We start from the raw sequence: 26,825 nt of genomic DNA, 5'->3' as shown, positions 1-26,825 counted from the left end.
AATTTTTTTGATTTGCAAGAATAGGTTAACACCTATTGGTTACAAATTGGTTTTAATGATAAAAACCATCAAACATGGAATTGTATTCACACACAAAGCTAGATTAGTTGCTAACAAGCAAATTCATGGCATGGATTGTGTTTAAACCTCATGCATAATCGTAATGCTCAAGTCTATAAATCAAGCAATGATTACATATTGGTACATATGGCAATTGGATGACAAAGCGTATTCCTCAATCAAATGTTGGAATAAACTATGTACATGGTATGTCATAGGATTTGTGGATCCAAATAAATGCTTGAAAAGAAAAGCTAGCTTATGAAATCTAAGTACAGATTTAAGCAAGCAATTGGGAATTAGAACTGTATTTTAGTGAAGCTAATAAGTATTTGAATTTCATAAAATGTACATGATTCTTATAGATATATAAGAAGTTTAGTGGGAGTACGTAAAATTTAATTGGTCCTATGTGTATCACACACATATCTCTCTATTGTGAAATAACATTCAAATCCTAATGACTTAGATTTGAAATTATTCATCAATGATGGACCATGGCGAAACTTAGTACATACTGGGTATTAAGATCTAGTTACAAAGATCTTATAATATTGTTAAGTAATGGCATTTACTAAATAAAACACGAAAGACTCCATTGGAGATATTCGACCCATGTAAATAAATCTAAGTAAAGAATGTTTGAACTATGTATAAGCATTTACTAAGTTAAACATCAAAGGATCCAAGTGAGATTCTTAAATATATGTCAAAAAATTTAGCTAGATTCAGTATCTACTGAAATTAAATGAGCTAAAGTTACATGAATAGAATTCAATTGAGAATAATTCTGCAAAAGAATTTATCATGTATGATATAATATGAGGATCTCCAAAAACGTATCGTATGGCTTTAGACATGACGAACATATACCAATCTCTATTTGTATAAGTAAAGATCAACTAGATTGAGATCAAGAATAATTATGATACTTGAAAAGGTACATAGGAATAGTTCTTGATTCAAGGAAATAAACATATGCTAAATATTGATGCTACACGCATAAACACTGGCAAAGGATCAAGCAAGTTCCTTTGGAGTTAACTATTGGCAAGGAGGAGCTAAAAAGCATCGTGTTTTAAAAATAGCAACATGGATTGGAGACCATGAGTTGTTGCGTGGGAAATTAAAATTAAAATTTCTATGTTCTAAGATATAGTTGGAAAGTCTTCCGCATATCTGTGAACTACTTGGATAAGTAAATTCAAACAAAGCATCACTAGCAACCTAAACAGTTAAAGTAAAAGTACTTATTTCCTAAGAAGTAATAAAACAGGGTTGTTTAAAGTTCTTCACTGAACTTGGGTAGATCACATGTCTGTTGACTTAATGGTTCTTCATTGCAAAATGCGTAGAACCACTATTGTATCAAGAAAGACTAGATCACAAAATAAACATACTCAAAAGAACTTATCATCATATCTAGAAGAATATTCGATGAAAAGGATATTAAGATTGGCAAAGCATGATAACTAAACCTATGCAACAAGTGAGAAGCAACACTCACATTGTAGCACTGGAAATCAAGCATAGCTTTGAATTCCATGAACTGTTTTAAAGATGGGTTTGAGGCCCATGGTTGTAAAACATTAGGGTTGAACATTTATCATATATGAAATGTATTTTCATATTCCATTTAATCTTGGTTTAGTATTAAATGATGAGTCCCTTCAATTTGACGATCACTACAAAAAAACGCGGCACATTGTGACGCTTTCTGGGTCAAATTGCGACGGAAAATTGTGTCGCAATTTCACATAGCGACGCTTTGAGAGAGGGTCGCTATTTTCATTGCCGCTATTTACCGACGCTTTAGAGCGTCACAATTTGCAAAATATCTATGTATTTCGCCGCCACTATTTGGGATATAGGGACTCTATAGATAGTCGCAATATTTAGACTGCAAAAAGCGTCACTATTTGCACGCTTATAGACACATTTCTCAGCCACTATAAACCATATAGAGACGCTTTAGACACCCGAAATATATAGACTCTCATTAGAGTCCCTATATGTTTACTTTCGTTCAAGTTCTCCTCATTCCCTCCAAAATAATTTAGACCCTTTGGAGCGTCACAATTTGCATCATATTATTTTTCATATATACATAATAATTTAGACACTTTGGAGCGTCACAATTTGCATCATATTTTTTTTCATATATATATATATACATAAATTAATCTAAAATCATGAATTATCTATAAAAATATATATCGACCATAGATAATCATAATCAAATACAAGTATTAACTTACTACGTACATTATCTTAAAGCAATATATATATATATATATATATATATATATATATAACGTCATGCTATGATATACATTAAATTAATTAGCAGAGTCTAGTCAAACTGGAATAAAAGCGATATTTTAAAACAAAAATAACTTTCTAACTGGCATTATCATTTTTTCTACAAGATAGTCCAAAACTAAATAAAAACAACTTCCTGGCTACGAACAAACTAATTACCAAGTAAACCTATCTTTATGCTAGCGTAGCTTCAAGATAACGTGTTCATCTCTTGATCTACATTTTACTATTACCACTTGAATCATCAATAATCTGCAAAGAAAATTTAATATGTCAAATATATATACAAAGCATGATGAACATATTTTAAAATCAAGGGAAAATTAACAGTAATCCTAACCAGGCTTGATCCTAACTACTAGAGGACTTCTCAAAATAATACTAACTATTAATCGCCCCTTCCCAAATAGTTCTAAGCTTGTAGCATGTGGCTTTGGTGGTTCAGCTATTAATCTCTAGGCAGCAACACAAGTCTCAGAATATTTCAGCAGATAGTCTAGAAAACCAAATAGGTTTGGTCAGATGGAAAAACGATATCTTAGAGAAATTTTACATTTTATAAGCTAATAACAGTACAAGGGAGCACTACAAGCAATCAAAAGGATTTTAAGCAGGTTGGTAGGCTGACAATTTAAACCAAATAGACAATGTAGAAAAGGACTGTTACCAGGATGATAACTCCTTTGGTCTATTAAGTTGATGTACACATGCCTCTGATGGAGACTTGGAATGTACAAGCCGCTGAAACTTGTCCGACAATTCTTGATAAGGTTGAATCTCTGATGGGTGTACACGAAGAATTGCAGTCTTTTAGTGCTCCATCTTTACTTCTGAACAATTTAGGTTCTCCTGATTTCATTGAAATATGCAAATAAAAATTACAGCTGAAAATATAACAAACGTTTCTGCAACCCAAGAACTTATACAACATACTTCAATTGCTGAAATTGCTGCTTCCCTGCAGATCGAAGATATGTCAGCACCAGTACAACCTTCAGTGAGATGAGCCAGCTCGCTTACATCAACATCAAAACCGCAAGGCATTTTACGCAAATGAACATGAAATACGTCAACACGATCTGTTTCACTAGGGGGTCCAACATATAGGAGTCGATCAAACCACCCTGTTCAATAACCGGGTCCAAAATCAGGAAAATATTTAAGAAGTTGGTAACATGCAGGATAAAGAAAAAAAAAAGTAAATTTAACCAAAAAAATTACTCATATTTGTGTATCAGAGAGAGCCGCAGAAGATCACCTGGTCTAAGAAGGGCAGGATCAATCTTGTCAGGACGATTTGTAGCAGCAATAACAGTAACATTAACTCTTCCATGTAGACCTAGAAGAAAGCAGGTCTTCTTAGGGTTCCAGACATCATATGACATGAATAAGAAAAAACATTTTCGGACCATACATAAGTCTAGTTTGCTTCACTTTTAATTGACACAATTTCCATCATTGCACCATGCCACCACTTAACATGAGGGGGCCTTAAATATACTCCAAGATTGTAGATATCTTCACATGGTTCTTTCAAGTTCACTAATAGATATTGAGTGTAAAATAAGGAAACAATCCAGTTCCAATAAGAATGCAAACCCAAAGGAAAACTGAAGAAAGGCGTAAGGGTACAGATTAAAGAAAGCAACAAAACAGCAAGAAGACAACAGAGGGTAAATAGCTAAAACAGCTTTACGACAAAGTAACACTTCCAATCTATTAAATAATGATACTGCTACTAGACCCACAAATAGCTTACCATCCAATTCAACCAAAAGTTGACTCATGACCCTATCTGCAACTGAAACACCATCACTTTCCTTTCCACGGATGACAACAAGATTGTCTATTTCATCAAAAAATATAACTGATGGCGCGTTAGCTCTTGCTTTGGCAAAAAGAGATCTAACAGCCTTCTCAGATTCATCAACCCACTTGCTGAATAACTCTGGACACTTGACAGCCAGAAAATTCAGTCCTGCCTCAGAAGCTACAGGACGGGCCATGAGCGTTTTGCTGCATCCAGGGGGGACCAAACAACAACACTCCTGTTGGTGGGCAGGTTCCAATTCGCTCGAATGCATCCTGGTGCTTTTGAGGCCACTCAACAGCTTCCATCAATTGTGCCTTCACTTCCCATGTCCACCCATCTTCCCACTTGACCCAAGGGATCTCAAGAGTTACCTGCAGAAGAAGAATGTAAAAAAGGAAAGAGATTAAACCATACTTCATACAATACTTTGGGGGTTGAATTATAAAGACCAAAAGAGATTGATTGTAAAAATGTATATGATTTAGACTCACATGACCTTCTTTCTGCTAAAAGCAGCAGGCAGCTCCCTCGACCATTACTCAACTTTCTCTCTCATAACAACCCCATGGTACTATAGAATTTTACCGGCGCATAAATCATATTATATAATTTTACCATCGCATAAACCATCCACACTTTTTGGTTTACGTTAATAAACAAGCACAAATACATAAATGCTTTCTCTCGAGCTATGTACCCCTCTCCATTGGTTTTCCATTCGAGGGAACTTGGAGGCCTGCACGGTATTGGTACAGACTGGAAAGAAAGACGACCTGATTGTGGTAGATAACACTGGCCTCACTCCAGCGCAATTGGCTGCTGAAAAGAATCACAGACAAGTTGTCTTTTTCCTTGTACGCCTTGCATTCTAAACTGGTTTCCTTACGTGTGAATTACATTTTGATATGGTGAAAATCTTCTTCATACATTCTAATGTTATGTTTATAGGAGTCGTTGATTGCAGATGAGCTATTTGAATTTTATTCTTTCTAGTAGGTCGTTGACTCTTCTAAAAATCATGTTATCTTCTCTATATCATTATTAGCCAAGGCTATGCAATGGTGTGTCAATTTGGTGAATTCAACTCGTTTTTCTGTTTGCTAGTTGCACTATCAAGGATTCCTGAATCTGTTGAATTCAAATTAAAATTTGTTTGGGATTTCAGTAATTGTTGTTTTGTTCAAGTCCCATGTGTATCAGGATTGGTTTGTTTAAAAACTTAGAGGTGCTAAGAAAGTAAGAAGAGCTGAAAACGTGTACTTGTGTACCAGGAGTTGGTTTCCTAATTAGATTAGGTTTAGTCTTCTTATTTCAGAATCTTTTTAGGGACTAGGTATTAGATATGTAATTTGTTAAGGAGGTAGTGAGGTACTAGGACAGTTTATTAAGATTATTTCAGCTCTTTGCTTGTAATTTTCAGATTTTGAGATAAATATTCAGGAAATTTTTCAAAAATTCTTTTGTGGAAGGAGAGACTTTTAACTAAAGAGTCTGTTGTAAATCGGTGAGTAAAACAAGATTAAATACACTTGTGGGCCAGTGAAAACACTGAAAATTAGATCAGGTAGATTAATTGCATTTAGTGAGTGAAGCTCATATAATCAATTTAAACCCTTTCTGATTTGTACCTTAGGGGAGTAAAGCCTTTGAACTCCTAGGGTTTTGGCAGTTGAGTAAAGATTGTTATAGATCTAACAGCCTTCTCAGATTCTGCAATGTTCAGGTCAGCTGTCAACATGGCTGCTAAAACTTTTGATTTACATGGAACTTCAGGTTGTAGGTTTCTGCTAGTTGTTAAGCTACATCACCTGGGGGGGGTCGGACTTTCCTGTGAATTGGTCAGGTGCTATGCATATTGATCTGCTATTTTCTCAAATTTTTGTTGGCCACAATACCATATTGATCTGCTATTTTCTGGCTCCTACCAACCTTGTTTAGGTATAGAGTTTTACTTTGCAATTCATTTATTTTTCTGATCGATCTGTATGTTTCTTCTTGCAATTCTGTTTTGTGAGTCATCAGTATTGCAATTCATTTATTTTGCTGATCGATCTGTAACTCTGTAAGAAAGGATTGAGATGTTTCTTGTGAAACAAAAAGGCTTTGTTAGTGGATCAACTGCAATGCTTTCTCATGGTTGATGTATTTTTCCATGACCTTAGAATCCAGATGGGAGTAGTATAAAGTGAACATGCTTGAAATATTCTGATAAAACTTAGTGAAGTAGAAGTTCTAGTAATTCAAGAAGAGTACAGAGGAAAGATAACTTGACTTATCAAATTTATTTGTCGGAGGTTGTGAAACGTCTATCAGAACAAACACAATTGGATGGAGGTTGGAGTGGAGTATGTGGTTGATCTTTATTGTCAAAATGGTATTTGGCTGGGAGGTGGGTTTTGATGGGAAACCATTGTGGATTTTGACCATGATATTTTCCTTATATAGGTAGTAGAAATACATTTGGTGATGGTAGGCATTGTTAGTTGTTATTTTATCTTTTGTGTAGGATATGAGAATTTAGTGCTTCAAATTAGGCTGGACATAGAGTGAAGAAACCACTAGCTGATCTGCATTGTGGCGGTCTGTGTGTCCGTGTGTCCCGGTCCAAATTTCGAGTGACATAGGTTGTGGTTTGGAACAGGGATAACTTTTGGAAAAGTGTTTATCACTTTTGGCTAAAGCTAATGAAAGCTCAAGAACTCAAATTTCTGATCTGATGAACATTTTTTTTTTTGTTGTTGGTCAAGTGAATTAATCAATTCTCTTTAAGTAGCGCAACTCGCCTCTGCCCTTGCTTATTTAATCAGATAAACAAATTGAGTCAGATTTGGCTCATTGGTTTAGTGATCAGTAAGAAAAAGTACTGTTAAATTATGAAATCTAAAGAACATTATATATAGTATTTTGTTGGCCCGTATATGATGTGATTTGTTAATGTGTGTGAGTTGTCATATACGAAGTATTTAACAAAATGAGTTGAGAAAACCCTATAAGATTAGGGAGTTGTGTTAAGACTTATGGATTCACAAATTTGACACAATCAGCTGATAACATATAACAAGGGTAGAAGTCTTACCGTTACAGAACGTAGATACCTCTTTTGAAACAAGTCAAACATATTAGCTTTGGGCATCTTTTCGAGTTCTTCTATGTAATCCTGTCAATTGAAAGTCGTAATGTGCAAATATGAGTAGGCCACTTCAGTGCTTGAGTATAATAATAGTCAAATTGAAAGAACCAGCTTAGAACAACTAGTACTTGAATCTCAGCAGCCTCATGGGTTATATCTGCATCCTTGCCACGAAGTTTCTGAAATGCAGCTTCAAACTCCTTTTGAGATCCTATTTTCGCCTGTATTTACTTCGATTTGATATGATTGTTCCAATTGAATTTTATACCTAATTTTGAAATGATTCTGTATGCTTACCATCCATCTTGGAGATTCTGGAATGAAGCATAAACCCAAAAGCAGAACAGCACATGGAACAAGTCCTGCATTATATGGCTAGTAAGTCTCTTGCTACAAAGTCTAAGATTTTTGTTTTAAGTAATTAAACTCAGCAATGAACTCCTTTTCCCTAATTCTTTACCAGTTAATGCTAAAGTCCTCCATGATAAAACTATCCCTATTATAAACGCCACTGAGACGCCAGTACAGATCATGACCTACAATAGGAGAAAATAGTGTAAGTCTATGCAAAAACCGTAATAATATCATTATTAAAATTTGATATGGTAACTGCAAGAATTTTTAGTAAAACATGAAGTACAACAGTTACAAAAATACCTGGTTTAATGTTGTAAGTGCTCCTCGGAGATTTACAGGTGATATTTCCGCAATGTAAACAGGTACCTGTTGATTTTACCATATCATGTTGGCTAGCACTTCAATGTAAAGCTGCAAAAATGTGGCCATTGAACAGAGTTTTTTTGTCTAGAAAGATGGCATATAACTCCAAAGCATACATACCACATAGGAGAAGGCACCCATTCCATATCCTCCTGCTAGTCTTCCTATATCCAATGCTAAAGAACCCTGGTTAATTTACGAGAAATTTATAGATAATTTATTTCTCTGAAACAGAAATTCAGTACGGATTAAAGAGGTTAATAATATTTGAAGCTGAACCTTGGAAAAATATATGGAAAACCAACCTCCCACACAGAAAGCAGAATACAACTAGTTTTGGGATGTTTTCTAATTATTTTTGTGATTTTAAAGGAACTTTTCGAGGAAATTTGGGCTTTTCTTGAGGTAATTACAACTCATTGCATAACGTCATACTGAGGTAATTACATCTCATTGCAGAACGTCATACTGGGAAAATAAATGTACCTTAACTGCAGTAGCATCTAAGTCTAATGAAATTACCTAATATCTAGAGTCTAATCTCTTGTTAACTGATTACTTTGCTTTTGTATTACTAGTTAAGGTAAATTTATTTTCCCAGTATTCACAAATATTGCAGAGTCTAGTTATATACAGCTTACCTATTGTGGGTTAGGATAACCTATCAAAACAACAATATGCATTTATATTCAGTCAGAAATCACCAAATGCAAGAAAAATCTTGGGAAATTCAACCATATAAGATGTTATAAACAGGAGTAAAATATAAAAAATCACATCCAATGAAACCACCCACAAACTAATCGGTTTGATTAATAAGAGGTCGGAGGGGGAATACCCAAAACAAATTCACGGGCCATAGTATTGGCTTTAGTAGCTAGCAACGTTGAAATTGAGAAAGATAGTAAATCCTAAACCTTCACAGGATGCATTTGCAAAAGCACAATTGGCAATAAGAACATAAATGTAGAGGCAACCCGGATAACAACACAACATACCGCACAACAGTCTGCAGTTACCAACACCACCGCAATCGCAGAAGCTCATCAACAAAAATCCCACCCAAAACAGAGAATAAAAATTAAAGGGGTGGAAATTTAAGCTACGGTTCTATGAAAAACTCGGCCAACGCAAATCACAACTGTGCAAGTGAATTATTATTGATGATTTTGTAAAAGCATTGAAATTTAAACAGCAATTAAACAACAACATCAGCATCTCTGTTGTAATAAGCAGAAATATAAAACAACTAGAATCTATATGCAATATAAATGACTAAGAAAACCAATAGAAATTAAAAAGTAATTAAAATACAGCCTTGATCGAAACTAACTACATATTAACCCTAAATTAAAACATAAAAACAATATGTTGAATTCTTGCATAAATCTGTTAAATTGCAAGAAAATTACTATCAGTATGAATTAAAAAAAATCAAACACACAAATTCCGCAGATAAAAGTAAAAAAATAAACAAACCTTCAAGAATTTCTTGATTGAATTGGGCGAATCTATCTGAAAAAACAAACTAGCTGTAATTCTACAACCCACGAACGAATTTCTCCAGAAAAAAACACTAATTTATAGATGCTTGAGATGGTTTTGTTTGGGCAATTATGAAGACGAATTAACCAGCTGGGATTTCAATCCTTAAATATTGAGAGGAATGAGATTATTGCTACAAACTGTGGACGAATTTGAGGATTTACCGACGAAATTGAGGGGATTCCGAAAGCTTGAGCGATTCTCTAGGAATGTTTCAGAGAGCAGTTGATTGTTGAGAGTAGAGAGCAGTTGATTGTTGAGAGTGAGGGTTTAGTCGGTTGTTTGAGGGAGAAAATCGTGGAGCAGGGCGTGGGAGCAGGGCGTGGGAACAGAGTTAGGCGGGATATCTTTTTGGCGAAAATATTTGGCGAAAATATTTGGCGAAATATTAACACGTGGGTTTCACGTGTTTTTTATGGTAAATAGCGACGCTTTAGTGTGTCGTAATATATTGCGACCCTCTAAACCGCCGCAATTTGCAAAGTAGTATTCGCGCCCCCAAAATCCTTGCGACCCTTTGTTACACCGTCACAATTATTCCGTCTACATATGTATCATTTTCCTGTAGATATATTCAAGATAGACTGTCAAGACCATTCCTGTGACTAAGAAATGTCTATCAAGTGAACTTGAATGTCAAAAGTTGAAAATGGTCCCTGGTTGGAGTTTTCTATAAAGATGGACGCATAGAAAACGTTAGACGACTAGAATGCAAGATGACTAGTAGTTATGTTTCCTGAACTATGTGGACATGGCAATGTCTTAATCATTTGCATAGATACTTACTTTGGGAAGACTAGTATCGGACAAACCTATGAAACTTTACTGTAAGAGATGAAAATCTGTCACAAGTAAATTTCATTAAAATTATTAGACACTAATCCCCAATACCTGAGTGATTTGAGATTACTTGTTTGAGAACTGCTTACTTTGACGTTGTCAACCGTCGCCCCGTAAAAGGAGGCTATAAAGGCAACACTCGAGTAATCACCTATCAAACGAAGTCTAATCTCAAGATCACAAGATTGGGATTGTCCTCCCATAAATCGGGATGAGATACTAAAAGTTGTACAAGGCCACTCGGAGAGCTAGAAACTGTAAAATGCATGGCCGTGCTCAGATGATTCATAGGCTAGGATTATCTGTTTATTGATCAGTTGAACTCTGAAACCGAGAAACACCTCAGGACATAATAAGGATGACAACTCTTACCTTATGTTCAAGAGCAAGCATCGAGTGACAAAGGAATTAGGAAATGCACACTTGTCCCTAAGGACAAGTGGGAGACTGAAGGAAATAATTCCCTTGGTCCAAGCATGCATTTTATGGTAAGTCTAATAAATGCGGTTCAGTATTAATTATACAAGTTAATAATTTAGTGAGATCAAGTGAACTGTATGCCTAGCTAGAGGCCGCTTCAGTTCAAGTGGATTAATGATATTAATCCACAGCTTACTCTTCAATGAACCCGTAGGGTCACACAAATAGTACGTAAACGGATCAAGTATTTAATGGCATTAAATACTCCATCTATGGATATTCGGAATCGACGGATCTTGGTTTCAGCGGGAGCTGAGATCGTCAAAGGAAAATAAATGATTACTCCGGAAACGATGATATTGCCGGAAACGGAAATATGGATCGTATCGGAAATATAAATATTATCCAAGTCGTAGATGTTGCCGGAAACGGAAACATGGTACGAATCGCAAAATATTATCGGAAATGGAAATATTGCCGAAATCTGAAATATTGTCGGAAACGGAAATATTGTCGGAATCGGAAATAATATCGGAATCGGAAAATAATTCCGGAAACGGAAATTTAAATATTCGTTCGAAACGGAAATTAATTCCGGAATCGGAAATCTTAAATATTGTTCGTATCGGAAATAAATTCCGGAATCGGGAAATTAATCGGAAGCGCGTCGTACGAATTAGCATCGGACGAGCTTGCTAGACGAAGGCCCAGCGCGAAGCCAGGCCCACGTCCAGCAAGCGTGGTGCGCCTCACAAACGGCCCAAGGCCACGCCAGGCCCAGCACAAGGCAGGCCCAGCGCGCGCCTAGGCTGCGGCAGGTTCGTGGGCTTTTGCGCGGGCATGGCCTGCGCGCATGCGGGTCATGCTCGTGTGAGTGTTTGTGATTGCGTACGGAACCTAAATGGTGTAGGATTCGTTTAAATATTAAATTCATACTTCTACTGGATAAATTAATTAATAGAGTTTAAATTAAATTCAAGTTAATTAATTCGTTTCCTAGTAGGATTACAATACCTTTTCCATATCCTATAAATAGGTGATTAATGCTCACAATTTATAACGAGTTTTCAAGTATTCAAAGAGAATTTTAGGCATAAAATTCAGTCACTTATTTTCCTCATAATAGCCGAAAAACATAGTACCTTAAGGGCGATTCTAGTTAGTCAAACCTAAGGCAGATCCGGACGTGCTGTGGACTTTCTACGGAGGGACGACACTTCGAGTCCTAAAGACTTGTTCTTGTTCGGTTCGGGCGCAGCAAGGGAGGGCACACTACAAAGAGTATGCATCCTAAAATTATGCTAATTTTTATGTGGCAATTAATTTGGATTCCTAGCTTTAATGGTTTTTCCGCATGATTTATATTCAGTTATATGTATCATATCCTAACATTACCATCATCATTCCTACCCTTGCCATCATAGTCCCTTGCACCAACGTGCCAAGCTTGATAATTTTGGACCACGTCCTCAATTATCTCTTTGATTTGATCTTTGGTCTTGTTCATGATGGGACCTCCCGCGCCCGCATCAAGACTTTTCTTTGAACTTGGGCTCAACCCCAAGTAGAAGGTTTGAAGTAACAACCACTTAGGGATCCCATGATGAGGGCACTCCCTTTGGTACTCTTTAAAACGGTTCCAAGCTTCGAAAAGTGACACGTCTCGCCTTTGCTCAAAGGATTGGATTTTGTGGCGATATTCCGCCGTCTTGCCATGCGAGTAAAACTTGCTCAAAAATGCACTAGTCACCTCGTTCCAAGTGCGAAGTGAGTTGGGCTTGACCTCCTTGTCAAGCCAATCACTAGCTCGCCCAAGGAGAGAGAAACGAAACAATGTCAACCGCACGTAGTCCGATGTCACATCATTGTGCTTGATTGTGTCACAATAGTGCTCGAATTGTTTGAGGTGCTCGTGTGGTGACTTGTTGCTCTTCCCACAAAAAGGATGGCTTTGAACCAAATTGATCAAAGCGGGTTTGATCTCGAAGTTGTTAGCACTAGTTGTGGGGGCTTGGATACCGCATTTTGCTTCAAATGCCCCCGGTATTCCCAAATTCTACCGGGAGCGCCATAGTCTCAAAAACTTGCTCACTCTCTTCTTTTTCCACACCTACACTCAAGGATTTGAATCGGTTGTGACTTGAGGATGGAGGGTCCTTTGACGAGCACGACCCCTATCAAGCATACACACTCAAAGAACACGTGAGTATTTCAAAGGAAAAGAAAGCTAAGCAAGAATGCAATGTTTTTGTATTTTCTAATGGTAAACTAGTCTCAACAAAACTCAATAAAAACTACCGTTCCCCGGCAACGGCGCCATTTTGATAAGGTGCTTTCCGTCGTTGAATAGAAATTCACCAAACCAAACAAAATTTATAAACCGCTAAACTAACCGGCTATATGGACTATAGCGGCAAGCATAGGGATCGTCCCATAGAAACGGTGGTTGTCGAGTTTAGATATTAAGCTAGTTTGAACAAGAGTTTGATTAAATTATAACTAGGAAACTAAAGTTAACGATTAAACGAAATTGAATCAATAAAGGGGAACGCTAGGGAGTCGGGGATAGCCTAGGGAAATTGGGGAAAAGAACTAAGCACTTAAGTAATCATGATCATGCAAGGACTTGGTGTATAGGCAAATAGCATCTAATGACGAACCCGCCACCTCTCGGATGGGGAACGCGAAGCGTATAATCTACGGAAGAGCTTTCGCCTAATCCTAGACTAAACAAGCTTGCATATAATAGGCACCACTATTCACTTACACAAGTTAATGCTCACAATGTCTTTCCAAACCTAACCTATGAAATCCAATTAAATCTAATCAAATAGCATTTGCAACTACCACTCAATTAGGCATGGATATCCTATCACCAAATCATGTTTAATTACAACAATCAATCATCAATTCAATCATCAATTTCCCCTAATTAAACACCTAGATTCTCCCCTTTCCCTAACCTAAGACTACTCACTACACATGCTAGAAACTAGGAAGTTCATGGATTCTAAGAAAGCAAACATGAGATTGAAGAATTAGAAAGAAGGAATCAAAGAGTATAGCATTCAATTGAACAATCAATGAAAGAATTAAGAAACAATTCAACTAAAACCAAAGCAAGAGGAATTTCTAGAATTATGAGAAATTAAAGACCAAAAGCAAAATAGAAAGAATTAAGAAACAAAGAATTGAATTGAATTGCAAGAAATTAAAAGAAAGGTTAAAGAAATTACAAATTGATGCTTCAAGTAGAAGAGTTTCTCTCTCTAGAAATGCTGAAAATCTATTTTTGGAATTCTCAAATTGTTAATCTAAAACAAAATTCTCAAATATAAAAATTGAAAAATCTATTTATAAGTTTCCCCAAATAGAAGCAGAAATTCGAAAATATGCAGCCCGCGCAGCCATTCGGTCGCACATACCCTCTGTTCGACCGAACAAAGAAAACCTGTTCGATCAAACTTAAGCCCTGTGCGAGCAAACACAACGAAGAACAATTCCTTCGTCATGTGCGATCGAACAAGAAAGCATGTTCGGTCGAATGGTGTTTTCTTGGCCCATGTCCCCTTTGAACTTTGATTTGGTCGAACAGCATAACCTGTGTGGGCGCACAAACTCTTGTGCGGTCGAACCAAAACCTGTTCGGTCGTTTACCATTTTTGAGGCATTCTGTCTCCAAAATCCGATTTGTGCGACCGAACAAAAAGGAACGTTCGGTCGCATAAAACTGTATATTCCTTGATGTCCATTTTCTCTCCTCTATTCGGGCGCACAAGTATCAACTCGATCGCACAAGCCCTGTTTTGGCTCAATTCTACTTGCTTTCCATCACTTTTCATCATAATCACCTATAAAGCAGAAGATGGAAAGAAACTTAAAAAAATCACACAAAAAGCTATAAAAACTATAAAAAAGCATAACAAACTAACATGAAATCCTAAGCTAAGAGCGACATAAATGTCGCTCATCAACGAGCACATGGCAGCGAGCATGCGTGGGCTTCGTAGCCTGCTGCGTGCTTTGCTTATGCGCGGGCATGGCCTGCTCGCATGCGGGTCATGCTCGTGTGTGTTTGTGCTTGTGTACAAAACCTTAATCATGTAGGATTCGTTTAAGATTAAATTCCTAAATCTACTAGATAATTAATTAATAGAGTTTAAATTAAATTCAGATTAGTTAATTCGTTTCCTAGTAGGATTCTAATGCCCGTTTCCATACCCTATAAATAAGTGATCATAGTTCACAATTTATAACGAGTTTTTTCCAAGTATTCAATCGAGTTTTAGGCATAAAATTCAGTCATTATTTGCTGCATAAAAACCGAAAACACATAGTACCTTTGGGCGATTCTAGTTAATTACACCGAAGGCGGATCCGGACGTGCTGTGGACTTTCTACGGAGGGACGACACTTGGAGTCCTAAAGACTTGTTCGGTTCGGGCGCAGCAAGGGAGGGCACTCTACAAAGAGTATGCATCCTAAATTCTGCTAATTGTTATGTGGCAATTAATTTGGAATCCCGGCTTTTATGGTTTTTCCGCATGATTTATATTCATTTATATGTATCATAACCTAAAAGTGGTATCACGAGCCTCTAATTAATTCCATAATAATTAATTAACATGGTTAAATTGTATAAATTTGCAATGAATTAAAGGACTGATTAATGTACGAATTTTTTTATTTTTATAATTAATTGCAAATTGCGATTATTTAATTATATGTTTGCAGGTTTTTGGCAGTTTCTTCGTTAATTAACGAAATCGAGTGATTTTTGTGTCAATTCAGCATGTAAAAGGCATTCTAAAATTTTGACAGAAATAGTAATTTCAGCCGTACCCAGAATTCCCAAATTCGATGCCTAACTATGACTTTTCGGAGGTTTTAGTTTTTCGAACGCGAAATTTGTAATTTTTAAGATGTTAAAATAAATATTTGCGCTTCTTGTTGTTAAATCTTGAATTTTTTATTGACCTACTCTATATGTTTAACAAATTTGAATGCCTAAGTTTGTTAATTATACAACCTAATTTGTAATTGTAATTAATTTGTTGAAAATCGAATAATTTAGAATTTGATTTGATTTTCATAATTAATTGACGATTTAATTAGGTATCCATGATTAAAAACCACCATAAAAATTGTTAATTTATGATAAATTTTAATTTTTATGACCTAGATTTGAATCCACGATAATCGGAAATTAATTTATTAATAAATTTTCGATTTTTCGTCCTAAATTTATGAAATTAATATGATTTATTAATTTGACAGTAAATTTGAATTAAAAAGTTTTAATTTTTATGAAATTCGCTCATGAATGTTGCACGCACAAAGCAAAGGAAGCTACGTGTTACCTTTAAGGCGTGTGTGCTGTGCGATGGGCGATGGGCGATGGGCAAGGCATGAGCCAGGCGAGCAGACGCGTGTGGGCAGCGAGCGTGCTGCGCCATAGCGTGCGCTGCCTCGCCCAGCGAGCAGGGCAATGGCGTTGTGCAATGCGGGCTGCGCGCAGCGTGGCCTCGCATGGCTGCGATGCGTGTGGCCTGCTTGTGCATGTCGTGCGATCAGTCGATGGGGCACTGCTGCCTCGTGACTCGATGGGGCTTGGGCGCAAGCCTAAGTGCCTTGTCTTGTTACGATTGATGCGCTTTGATTTTAATTTTAATTTTTCAGTTCGGAAACGATTTTAATTAACTTTAAAATTCGTAATTTGAATTGTTTTCTCGGAATTTAATTTTGAATAATCTAATTATTATAAATTCTAATTTATACTAATTATTTTACTAAAATTAAAATCTTGAATAAATTTAAATTTATTTATTTAATTCAACTGAAAATAAATTAAAGGATTCAATTAATAATTTATATGAGCTTTAAATTTTAATTAAATTTGTATGTTTCCGGTTAGACTAGGAAATACATTTTTATGTTTAAAATTAGTAAAGCATGTAAAGTTATTGGTTTAAGTGGGAGCGTTTAGTCATAAACTCTTGATTAGGTCTACATTCCTTTAAGGTTAAAACAACTTGATTAGAATTAATAAGGATTGAATAATTGGTAGATTATTGGAAGCCTTGATTAATTGCTGCAAATGTTTATGTGATGCATAATATGTTCTACTAACCAGCTATGTGGGCCATTCATGATAATGAATGGGTGAATGGTATATATTGCATATGTATTGTTTTGCAGATTATTGAAAGTGACTAGTATGGCCCAAATAGGATAGTAAATATGGTATGCGTACCATTAATTTGAATGTAAAATTGGTCTAATGCACCAAAATTTTTAATTTAGATATGGTCTGCGTACTATCAAATAGTTGTAATTAGTTTAAATTATAGCTTATCCTATTTGAAGAAAATGGCGCCTCCCATGGTGAAATTCAAGACGGAGTTTCCAATCCATTTTCAAGACGGACTTTGAAGTTGAAGCTTCAAGATGAAGTCGGGCCATACTAGATCACATTTATATCTTATGCATGCTTTAAGTTATTTATTGCTTTAAATATGTCTTAATTATGCATGAGATTATGGCTTGATTATGTTGCATGATTAAGGATTTTAGTTCACTTAAAATCTAACCAATATAGTAAGAGCCTTAAGTTCCAAACTTTAAAAATTGAGTTAAAAGGTGCCATGCCAAAATAACACTTACTTGGATAACCTTTACATCAATCTTACTTATTGATTCTAAACGGGTAAGGTACACAAATAATTGTGAGTACATGTTAGTTTTGGTGAAACTCAACGATATAAGTAAGGAGTCCTTTTATGTCGTGGAAAATGAGATAGGTTTACCTAATAAGTTCTTAGACGTACCTATCAACCAAGAATAGTTTCTAGACTATTAGCAAAGGCTTTGCTTACCTAAAATATTTTAAAATTGGGTCTAAATACATAATGTGCTTAATTCTTCAATGATTTAAGGATCTTGGAATCATTTTATTCACACCTGCCGGAACACATAACTTGAATAAAATGCTTAATAAATGATAAATTATGCATGTTTGCTAGAATTTAAATTTATTAAGAAAAACTGTGAATGGTTATTTATTTGTTTATTCTTTTTCTATTGTAGTTTAACTATGGCAAACAACAATTCATTCAACATCCGATCCATTCTCGAAAAGGAGAAGTTGAACGAGAAGAACTTCCTTGACTGGCAAAGGAACTTGCAAATAGTTCTTATGCAGGAAGAAAAGGAGAATGTCCTATGATGAGGCGATGCCCGAAGCCGCGGGCGACGGGGTCACTCAGGCAGCCCTCAATCGTTGGATTGATGCCAACAAGGATGTGAAATGTCTAATGCTTGCAACCATGAGTGCAGATCTACAGAAAACGTTCATCAACTCAGATGCTTTCACGATCATCATTGAGTTAAAGAACATGTTCCAAGATCTGGCTCGAGTTGAAAATTCGAGACTCATAGGCAAATTCTTGAGACCAAGCTTAAGAAAGGCGAGCCCGTAAGTCCACATGCTCTCATAAGGATTGGACTCATTGAGAATATGAGTCGGCTGGATCAGAAATTCTCTCAGGAAATGGCTGTAGACACCATCCTCCATTCTCTTCATAGCGGGTATGATCAGTTCAAGCTGAACTACAGTATGAATAGTCTGGACAAAACTCTCACTGAGCTTCACGGTATGCTGAAGACTGCTGAAAAGACGCTCAAAAGTGATAAACAAGATGTGCTTATGGTGCGTAGGGGCAAGTTCAAGAAATCTGGCAAGAAGAGGAATACTAAGAAAGGTGGCAACAAGGCCAGCCAGACTAAGCAACCTGGCGGCACCAAATCTGAAAAGAAGAAGGTGAGCCAACCCACTTCTGAATCTGAATGCTTCTACTGCAAGAAGAAGGGGCATTGGAAGAGAGATTGCTTGAAGCTTAAGGAAGATCAGGAGAACGGAACAGTCGTTCCATCTTCAAGTATTTTCGTTATAGACTGTATACTTGCTAATTCAACTTCTTGGGTATTAGATACAGGTTGTGGCTCACACTTATGTTCCAATCCACAGGGACTAAGAAGAAGTAGAAAGTTAAGCAAGGGTGAAGTCGACCTACGAGTGGGAAATGGAGCACGGATTGCTGCATTAGCTGTAGGAACTTATTATTTGTCGTTGCCCTCTGGGCTAGTTTTGGAACTGGAAGAGTGTTTCCATGTTCCAAGTCTTACTAAAAACATCATTTCTGTTTCTTGCTTAGATGCTAAGGGATTTTCCTTTTTAATAAAAGACAATAGTTGTTCGTTTTATTTTAAAGAGATGTTTTATGGATCTGCTAGATTAGTAAATGGAATTTATTTATTAGATCACGACAAACAAGTTTATAACATAAAAAGGCCAAAAAGGATGATTCAGATCTCACCTATCTGTGGCATTGTCGATTAGGCCATATTAACTTGAAACGCATGGAAAGACTTCAAAAGGAAGGAATTCTAGAACCATTTGACTTAGAGGATTATGGTAAGTGCGAATCTTGTTTACTTGGCAAAATGACAAAGCAACCTTTCTCTAAGGTTGGAGAAAGAGCAACTGGACTATTGGGTTTAATCCATAAAGATGTATGTGGACCAATGAGTACAAATGCTAGGGGTGGTTTCAACTACTTTATCACTTTCACTGATGACTTCAGTAGATATGGTTATGTCTACCTAATGAAGCATAAGTCTGAATCCTTTGACAAATTCAAGGAATTTTAGAGTGAAGTAGAGAATCAATTAGGCAAGAAGATTAAAGCACTGCGGTCTGATAGAGGCGGTGAATATCTGAGCTATGAATTTGATGACCATCTGAAAGAATGTGGAATTCTATCGGAATTGACTCCTCCTGGAACACCACAATGGAACGGTGTGTCGGAATAGAGGAATAGAACCTTGCTAGACATGGTTAGGTCAATCATGGGTCAGGCCGAACTTCCAATAGAATTTTGGGGACATGCACTAAATACAGTTGCGCTCACTATAAATAGAGCTCCATCTAAAGCTGTTGAAAAGACTCCATATGAGTTATGGTTTGGAAAGCCTCCAAATGTGTCTTTTCTTAAGATTTGGGGATGTGAAGTATACGTCAAGCGATTAATTTCAGACAAACTTCATCCAAAATCTGACAAATGTATCCTTGTGGGCTATCCAAAGGAAACAAAGGGGTATTACTTCTACAATAAATCTGAGAACAAGGTGTTTGTTGCTCGAGATGGTATCTTTTTGGAAAAGAATCACATTTCCAAAATGACAAGTGGGAGAAAAATAGACCTCGAAGAAATTCGAGTCGAACAACAAACTCTAGAGAATGCTCAAGATGACATTCAGGATGAAACTCAGAGACCTTTAGAAGTATCTGGTGAGAATCATGGTCAATCTAGAGATGTTACCCCGCGTAGATCGCAGAGATATAGATCTCAACCGGAAAGGTACTTAGGTATTTTGACAAACGAGAGCTATGATGTTCTATTACTTGAAAGTGATGAACCTGCGACTTAAAAGCAAGCTCTGACAAGCCCTAGCTCCAAGCAATTGCAAGAAGCCATGCAATCTGAATTAGACTCCATGTCTGAAAACCAAGTATGGGATTTGGTCGATTTGCCAGATGGCTACCAAGCCATTGGAAGCAAATGGGTTTTCAAAGTGAAAAGGACAAGCATGGGAAACTTGAAGTTTTCAAAGCTAGATTGGTTGCAAAAGGCTACAGGCAAGTCCACGGTGTGGATTACGATGAAACCTTTTCACCAGTTGCAATGCTAAAGTCTATTCGGATAATGTTAGCAATCGCTGCATATTACGATTACGAAATATGGCAGATGGATGTCAAAACCGCTTTCTTAAACGGCGTTTTAACAGAAACTGTGTTTATGACACAGCCTGAAGGTTTTGAGGATCCATAGAATGCTAAAAAGGTATGCAAGCTAAAGAAATCAATCTACGGATTGAAGCAGGCATCCAAGAGCTGGAATATACGTTTTGATGAAGCAGTCAGTGACTTTGGTTTCATCAAGAACGCAGACGAATCTTGTGTATACAAGAAGGTCAGTGGGAGAAAAATTGCTTGCCTAGAATTATATGTCGATGGCATATTACTTATCGGAAATGACATTCCTATGTTGAACTCTGTCAAGATTTGGCTTGGGAAATGTTTTTCGACGAAGGATCTAGGAGAAGCAAAGTACATATTGGGCATCAAGATTTACAGAGATAGACCTAAAACGATGATTGGACTTAGTCAAAGCACTTATATCAATAAGGTGCTTGATAGGTTCAAGATGGCAGACTCCAAGCGAGGCTACCTACCCATGTCTCATGGAATGACTCTAAGCAAGACTCAGTGCCCAAAAACACTTGATGAGCGTAGGCGAATGAATGGGATTCCATATGCATCATTGATTGGTTCAATAATGTATGCTATGCTATGTACACGCCCGGATGTTGCGTACGCACTCAGTGCTACGAGCAGATACCAGTCAGACCCAGGAGAGGCACATTGGACTGCTGGCAAGAATATTCCGAAGTACCTGAAAAGGCACAAAGATGACTTCCTGGTCTATGGTGGAGATGATGAATTAATTGTTAAAGGCTATACGGACGCAAGTTTCCAAACCGACAAAGATGATTTCAGATCACAATTGCGGAGGTGCAGTAAGCTGGAATAGTGCTAAGAAAAGCACCATTGCGGATTCTACAACTGAAGCGGAGTACATTGCTGCACATGAAGCAGCAAAGGTAGCTATATGGCTAAGGAATTTCATAGGTGAACTTGGTGTAGTTCCCTCCATTAAAGGACCAATAGCCCTGTATTGTGATAATAACGGAGTTATTGCACAGGCAAAGGAGCCTAGACACCACCAAAGAGTCAGGCATGTACTTCGTAGATTTCACCTTCTACGAGAGTTCGTTGAAACAAAAGAAGTCAAGATAAGCAAGATTGGAACTAATGGCAACATATCAGATCCATTTACTAAACCTCTGCCGCAGTCGAAGCACAACTCGCACACTGCAGCTATAGGAATCAAGCATATTGGAGAATGGCTTTGATGTCCTTATTTAATGTTTTAAAGTTTTAGAGTTTAATTCTTTGTAAAACATTATTAATCATTCACAATAAATGAATAGAATTCATTTTTCCATTTAATTTGTTGTTTATTAAATGATGAGTCCCTTCAATTTGACGATATATTCAAGATAGACTGTCAGGACCAGTCCTGTGACTAAGAAATGTCTATCAAGTGAACTTGAATGTCAAAAGTTGAAAATGGTCCCTGGTCGGAGTTTTGTATAAAATTGGACGCATAGAAAACGTTAGACGACTGGAATGCAAGATGAATAATAGTTCTGTTTCTTGAACTATGTGGACATGGCAATGTCATAATCATTTGCATAGATACTTACTTTGGGAAGACTAGTATCGGACAGACCTATGAAACTTTACTGTAAGCGATGAAAATCTGTCATAAGTAAATTTCATTAAAATTATTAGACACTAAATCCTCAATACCTGAGTGATTTGAGATTACTTGTTTGAGAACTGTTTGCTTTGACGTTGACCAACCGTCGCACCGTAAAAGGAGGCTATAAAGGCAACGCTCAGGTAATCACCTATCAAACGAAGTCTAATCTCAAGATCGCAAGATTGGGATTGTCCTCCCATAAATCGGGATGAGATGCTTAATAGTTGTACAAGGCCACTCGGAGAGTTAGAAACTGTGAAATTCATGGCCGTGCTCGGATGAATTATAGGCTATGATTATCTGTTTATTTGATCGGTTGAACTCTGACACCGAGAAACACCTCTGGACATAATAAGGATGACAACTCTTACCTTATGTTCAAGAGCAAGCATCGAGCGACAATATTTCCCTTGGTCCAAATATTCATATAATATTAAGTCTAATAAATGCAGTTCAGTATTAACAAGTTAATAATTCAGTGAGATCAAGTGAGCTGAATGCCTAGCTAGAGGCCGCTTCAGTTCAAGTGGAATTAATGATATTAATCCACAGCTTACTCTTGACTGAACCCGTAGAGTCACAAAAATAGTACGTAAACGGATCAAGTATTTAATGGCATTAAATACTCCATATATGGATATTCGGAATCGACGGATCTTGGTTTCAGTGGGAGCTGAGATCGTCACAAGCAAGAAATGAATACTCCGGAAACGATGATATTGCCGGAAACGGAAATATGGATCGTATCGGAAATATAAATATTATCCAAGTCGTAGATGTTGCCGGAAACGGAAACATGGTACGTATCGGAAAATATTATCGGAAATGGAAATATTGCCGGAATCGGAAATATTGCCGGAAACGGAAATATTGTAAGAATCGGAAATATGATTGGAATCGGAAAATAATTCCGGAAACGGAAATATTAAATATTTGTTCGAAACGGAAATTAATTCCGGAATCGGAAATATTAAATATTGTTCGTATCGGAAATGAATTCCGGAACCGGGAATTTAATCGGAAGCGCATCGTACAAATTAGCATCGGACGAGGCTTGCTAGATGAAGGCCCAACACGAAGCCAGGCCCGCGCCCAGCAAGCCGAGCGCCCAACATGGAGCTGCCACAGCCTCGCCAGGCCCAGCGCAAGGCCAGGCCCAGCAAGGCCTTGGCGCGCGCACGCTAGGCGTGCTGTTGGGCTGCGAGCAGCGGCTGCTCGTGTGGGCCGCAAGGCCTGCGCGGGTGGTGCGATGCTCGTGGCCATACGATGCTCATGTTCGTAACGAATCCTAATCCTATCGGAATTCGTGTATTGATTAAATCCTAATCCTAATAGATTAAGTTTATTATTTAGAGTTCAAGTTGGATTCTAATTAATAAATCCAAATCCTAGTAGGATTATAATTCCTTTTCCATACCTCTATAAATAGGAGCCTAGGGTCATAATATAGACACAATTGAAGTATTCTAAAGGTAAGATTTTGAAGAAAAATCAGCCATACACTTGCACCTAAATAGCCGAAATTCCTAAGCAACCTTAAGGGCGATTCTAGTTGGTCAAGCTTAAGGCGGATCCGGACGTGCTGTGGACTATCTACGGAGCGAAGACACTTGGAGTCCTAAAGACTTGTTCTTGTTTGGTTCGGGCGCAGCTAGGGAGGGCACGCAACAAAGTGTATGCATCTAAACTATGCTAAATGATTATGTGTAAATAATATGTTTTCCTGGCTTTATGGTTTTTCCGCATGATTTATGTTTTGTCATATGTATCATAACCCAACAGGAAGGGTACTAATAAGGCTGCGGCATCGCCATGAACTGGCGCTGCGCCCCAAACATCTGGGCCTGACGCATCCTCTCCATCTCCTGCCAGTAAGCCCAAGGATCTGCTCCCCAAGGCTAGGGTCGCTCCCTCCGAAATAGTAACCAGGAGGAGGAATGAAGGGCATCGAGCTGCTCGCACCCCCAAAGGAATGCCTGGTGGGATCAGCGTATACAAAAGGGGCAGCTCCCATATCAGCATCAGAATGTCTCTGATAAGTACCACCACCGGAAGGTCCAAGCTCGGTCCTTCCTGCCCCAAAGAAGTCTCCATCTGGGGCTCCCTATAAACGGAACCTCTACAGCCTCGACGGCGCTCCTATACAAAATAAAAGTTCAAGAATCAGATATCCAAGTCCAAAGCTTCCAGAATACAAAACCTCACAGTCAATGAAAGCACCTCTCTGTCCTGGCCAGAAAGCTTCTAGGTCAGCTTGGCACAATGCCTCTTCAGAGAATCAATTATGAGCATCCACCGACGCACTCTCACCCGAGGCGCCTGCATACAAAATTCAAGATCAATTTCCAGATAGAAGATTACAATCAATTTCAAGAAAATGCAACAGTACTTACAGCTGCATAATGCTCCGGTACAGCATCATAAGACCTCTGGTGCGGAGGAGAAGCTACAGCGACGGTCACCTCCACCTGCTCCCGATCCGAGTTTTCATATCGGACAACCCTATCAGCATAGAGAAGGTCCTCGGGGTCGACCTCCTCCTCCTACAAACATTCATACAATTATTCAAAAATACAAGAATACAAAAATACAAGAATACAAGAATACAAGAATACAAGATACAAAGTTAAAGAGCTGACCGGCACTACAAAGCGTACTGGTGGAGCCAACCTCCTCAAGAAGTCATCATAGTGGCCCCTCCTGTCTAAAAAATTCCTCCAGGGGAGGCAAACAACATCGCCCCTAGCATTCAAATAGAGCCGGGCAAGCTCTTCATCTGGCGCCAACATGGACTCCGGTGGGTCCTGGGGACAAGTCTATCCCCCGTACTGTGTTGAAGGGACACTCGCTCCCCCAGATACCACATGTGGCGATACACCCCCGAGAGCAAGACCCGCCGCCCAGACAAGAATTGGGCACGAGCAGCCGAAGCAGGTACAGGCGCGTCAGCAAAAGGACGCCAAATCACCTACAGAGAAGACAACTCAGGCAACTATACAAGTGCAAATACAAAAAGACAAAACAGTACAAAAGGTTTACCTTATCAGCAGGTAGAACTCTCCAAGATCTGCGGGAGGCCGCCAAAGGTACCCTCCTGCGCACCGCTCCTATCCAAGAGGCAGCATACGGGTAAGCCGCATCTCTAGTGCGAGCCGGCGCCAAAGTCGGGAAGTGCTCGTACATCCAAATCTTTCAAAAACAAGCAAAGCATCAATCAAGTTCAAGATACAAACATACAAGTACAAGACACAAAGTACAAGGAGTCTTAAATACCTCCAACACACTCCACAAAGCAGCAATACTCGGGTCACTCTCCGGCGGAGTCCGGGAGGCCCACTTCATCTCATACAAGAGGTGGCTATATGCCAGACCACCCCAGTTATAGCTCGAAACGGCCCTCAAATCCTGCATAGCTGTCAGGAAGCTAATATGCACCCGACTGTTCCTGCTAGGGGCCATCACCCTACTCATCAAAGCCAAGATGAAGAGCCTAACCCTCTACTCTGCAGATACACCCACACTACGGATCGCAGCCATGATCATAGTCACAGAAGCTTGGGTGTAATCGTCCGCCAAGTCAACAACAAGGCCGAGCAAGTCCCTAGCGGCGGCCGAGGGCCATGTCAGCTCCGAATCGAAAGTCACGTTCCTCTCAGAAGAAGGAAGACCCGTGATCATCGCAAACTCAAAAGGGGTGATGGTAATCTCCCCCCACGGCATATGAAAATTGTTGGTGGTATCCCACCACCGCTCCAGTAAAGCCTGTAACCGGGGTTTGATGCCCGTCTTCCTCGGAGTATCTCCCATGGCACGCCAGAGGTCGGCTAGGCCCGTCTGCAGCCAGATCCCCATAGCCTCCCCGTCAGCCTATACAGCTGGGAAAACCTTGTGAAGGTCCTCCAAGGACCAATAGGTGCGCAACGGATCTCCATCAGCCTATGGATAAGTCGGTCAGTTCAAAACCTATACAAGTTCAAAGATAAAACACAATACAAGACTCACCAAACCAGCGCGAGGCTACTGAGACAAGTGAAACTCCGGTCAAAACACTAGATCGGAGGGACTCCAGCCAGTGCCGACGAAAGTGGGTACTCTCCGGGGAACCATACCCCCCTCAGGCACGTTTGCTGCAGCTGCTTCATCGTCCGAAGCATCCTCCTCAGCAGCTCGAACCACCGAACACTAGGCGAGCTTCCTCCGAGTATGACGAGGCATACTAAATCAAGAAGAGTACAAAATGTCAAGATTCTAAACTGGGGGCTATCCTATACTAGCCCGCACAAAAGTCAAAGATTTAGAGGCTATCCTATACTAGCCTGTACAAAGTAAAAAATTCAAAAATACCCAGTGGCAGTACAAATTCAGCCAGGGACCTCTAGTTCAACATACAGAGTCTACACCAACGCCTAGGTTATCCATGCCGAAGCAGGTATACAAAGATTCTACACCAACGCCTAGGTTATCCATGCCGAAGCAGGTATACAAAGATTCTACACCAACGCCTAGGCTATCCACGCTGAAGCAGGTA

At 38.5% G+C, this 26,825-nt stretch overlaps 2 protein-coding genes across 2 annotated transcripts; both read right to left on the bottom strand.

The window, feature by feature from the left end:
- Positions 1-2,598: 2,598 nt before the first annotated feature.
- On the bottom strand, positions 2,599-3,767 carry LOC130461785 (uncharacterized). Its single transcript, XM_056829998.1, has 3 exons — positions 3,641-3,767; positions 3,316-3,506; positions 2,599-2,634 (listed from the first exon to the last, which is right to left on the bottom strand). The coding sequence occupies exons 1-3, from the start codon at positions 3,765-3,767 to the stop codon at positions 2,599-2,601; spliced, it is 354 nt and encodes a 117-aa protein (XP_056685976.1).
- A 458-nt stretch (positions 3,768-4,225) lies between these two features.
- On the bottom strand, positions 4,226-25,086 carry LOC110785171 (uncharacterized). The gene is made up of 11 exons (XM_056829997.1): positions 24,937-25,086; positions 24,691-24,840; positions 24,294-24,436; positions 9,525-9,606; positions 8,166-8,231; positions 7,983-8,048; positions 7,786-7,861; positions 7,623-7,687; positions 7,454-7,546; positions 7,272-7,352; positions 4,226-4,566 (listed from the first exon to the last, which is right to left on the bottom strand). The coding sequence occupies exons 1-11, from the start codon at positions 25,084-25,086 to the stop codon at positions 4,366-4,368; spliced, it is 1,173 nt and encodes a 390-aa protein (XP_056685975.1). The 3' UTR covers positions 4,226-4,365.
- Between the last annotated feature and the right edge of the window lie 1,739 nt (positions 25,087-26,825).

The sequence above is a fragment of the Spinacia oleracea genome, chromosome 5 (genome assembly GCF_020520425.1).
Source record: "Spinacia oleracea cultivar Varoflay chromosome 5, BTI_SOV_V1, whole genome shotgun sequence".
Classification (NCBI taxonomy): Eukaryota; Viridiplantae; Streptophyta; class Magnoliopsida; order Caryophyllales; family Amaranthaceae; genus Spinacia; species Spinacia oleracea.
This window is presented reverse-complemented; position numbering and strand designations above follow the sequence as displayed.

What these genes read in the sequence shown, in the direction of transcription:
- LOC130461785 (XM_056829998.1), bottom strand. Translation starts at nt 3,767, where the DNA reads ATGTCATATGATGTCTGGAACCCTAAGAAGACCTGCTTTCTTCTAGGT. An exon ending in TCCTGCCCTTCTTAGACCAG is followed by an intron (nt 3,507 to 3,640) that starts GTGATCTTCTGC and finishes GTTATTGAACAG; the next exon opens with GGTGGTTTGATCGACTCCTA. An exon ending in CAGCAATTTCAGCAATTGAA is followed by an intron (nt 2,635 to 3,315) that starts GTATGTTGTATA and finishes TTTTCTTTGCAG; the next exon opens with ATTATTGATGATTCAAGTGG.
- LOC110785171 (XM_056829997.1), bottom strand. Translation starts at nt 25,086, where the DNA reads ATGTTGGCGCCAGATGAAGAGCTTGCCCGGCTCTATTTGAATGCTAGG. An exon ending in CAATCAAGAAATTCTTGAAG is followed by an intron (nt 8,232 to 9,524) that starts GTTTGTTTATTT and finishes TAAATTAACCAG; the next exon opens with GGTTCTTTAGCATTGGATAT. An exon ending in GAGGACTTTAGCATTAACTG is followed by an intron (nt 7,688 to 7,785) that starts GTAAAGAATTAG and finishes CATATAATGCAG; the next exon opens with GACTTGTTCCATGTGCTGTT.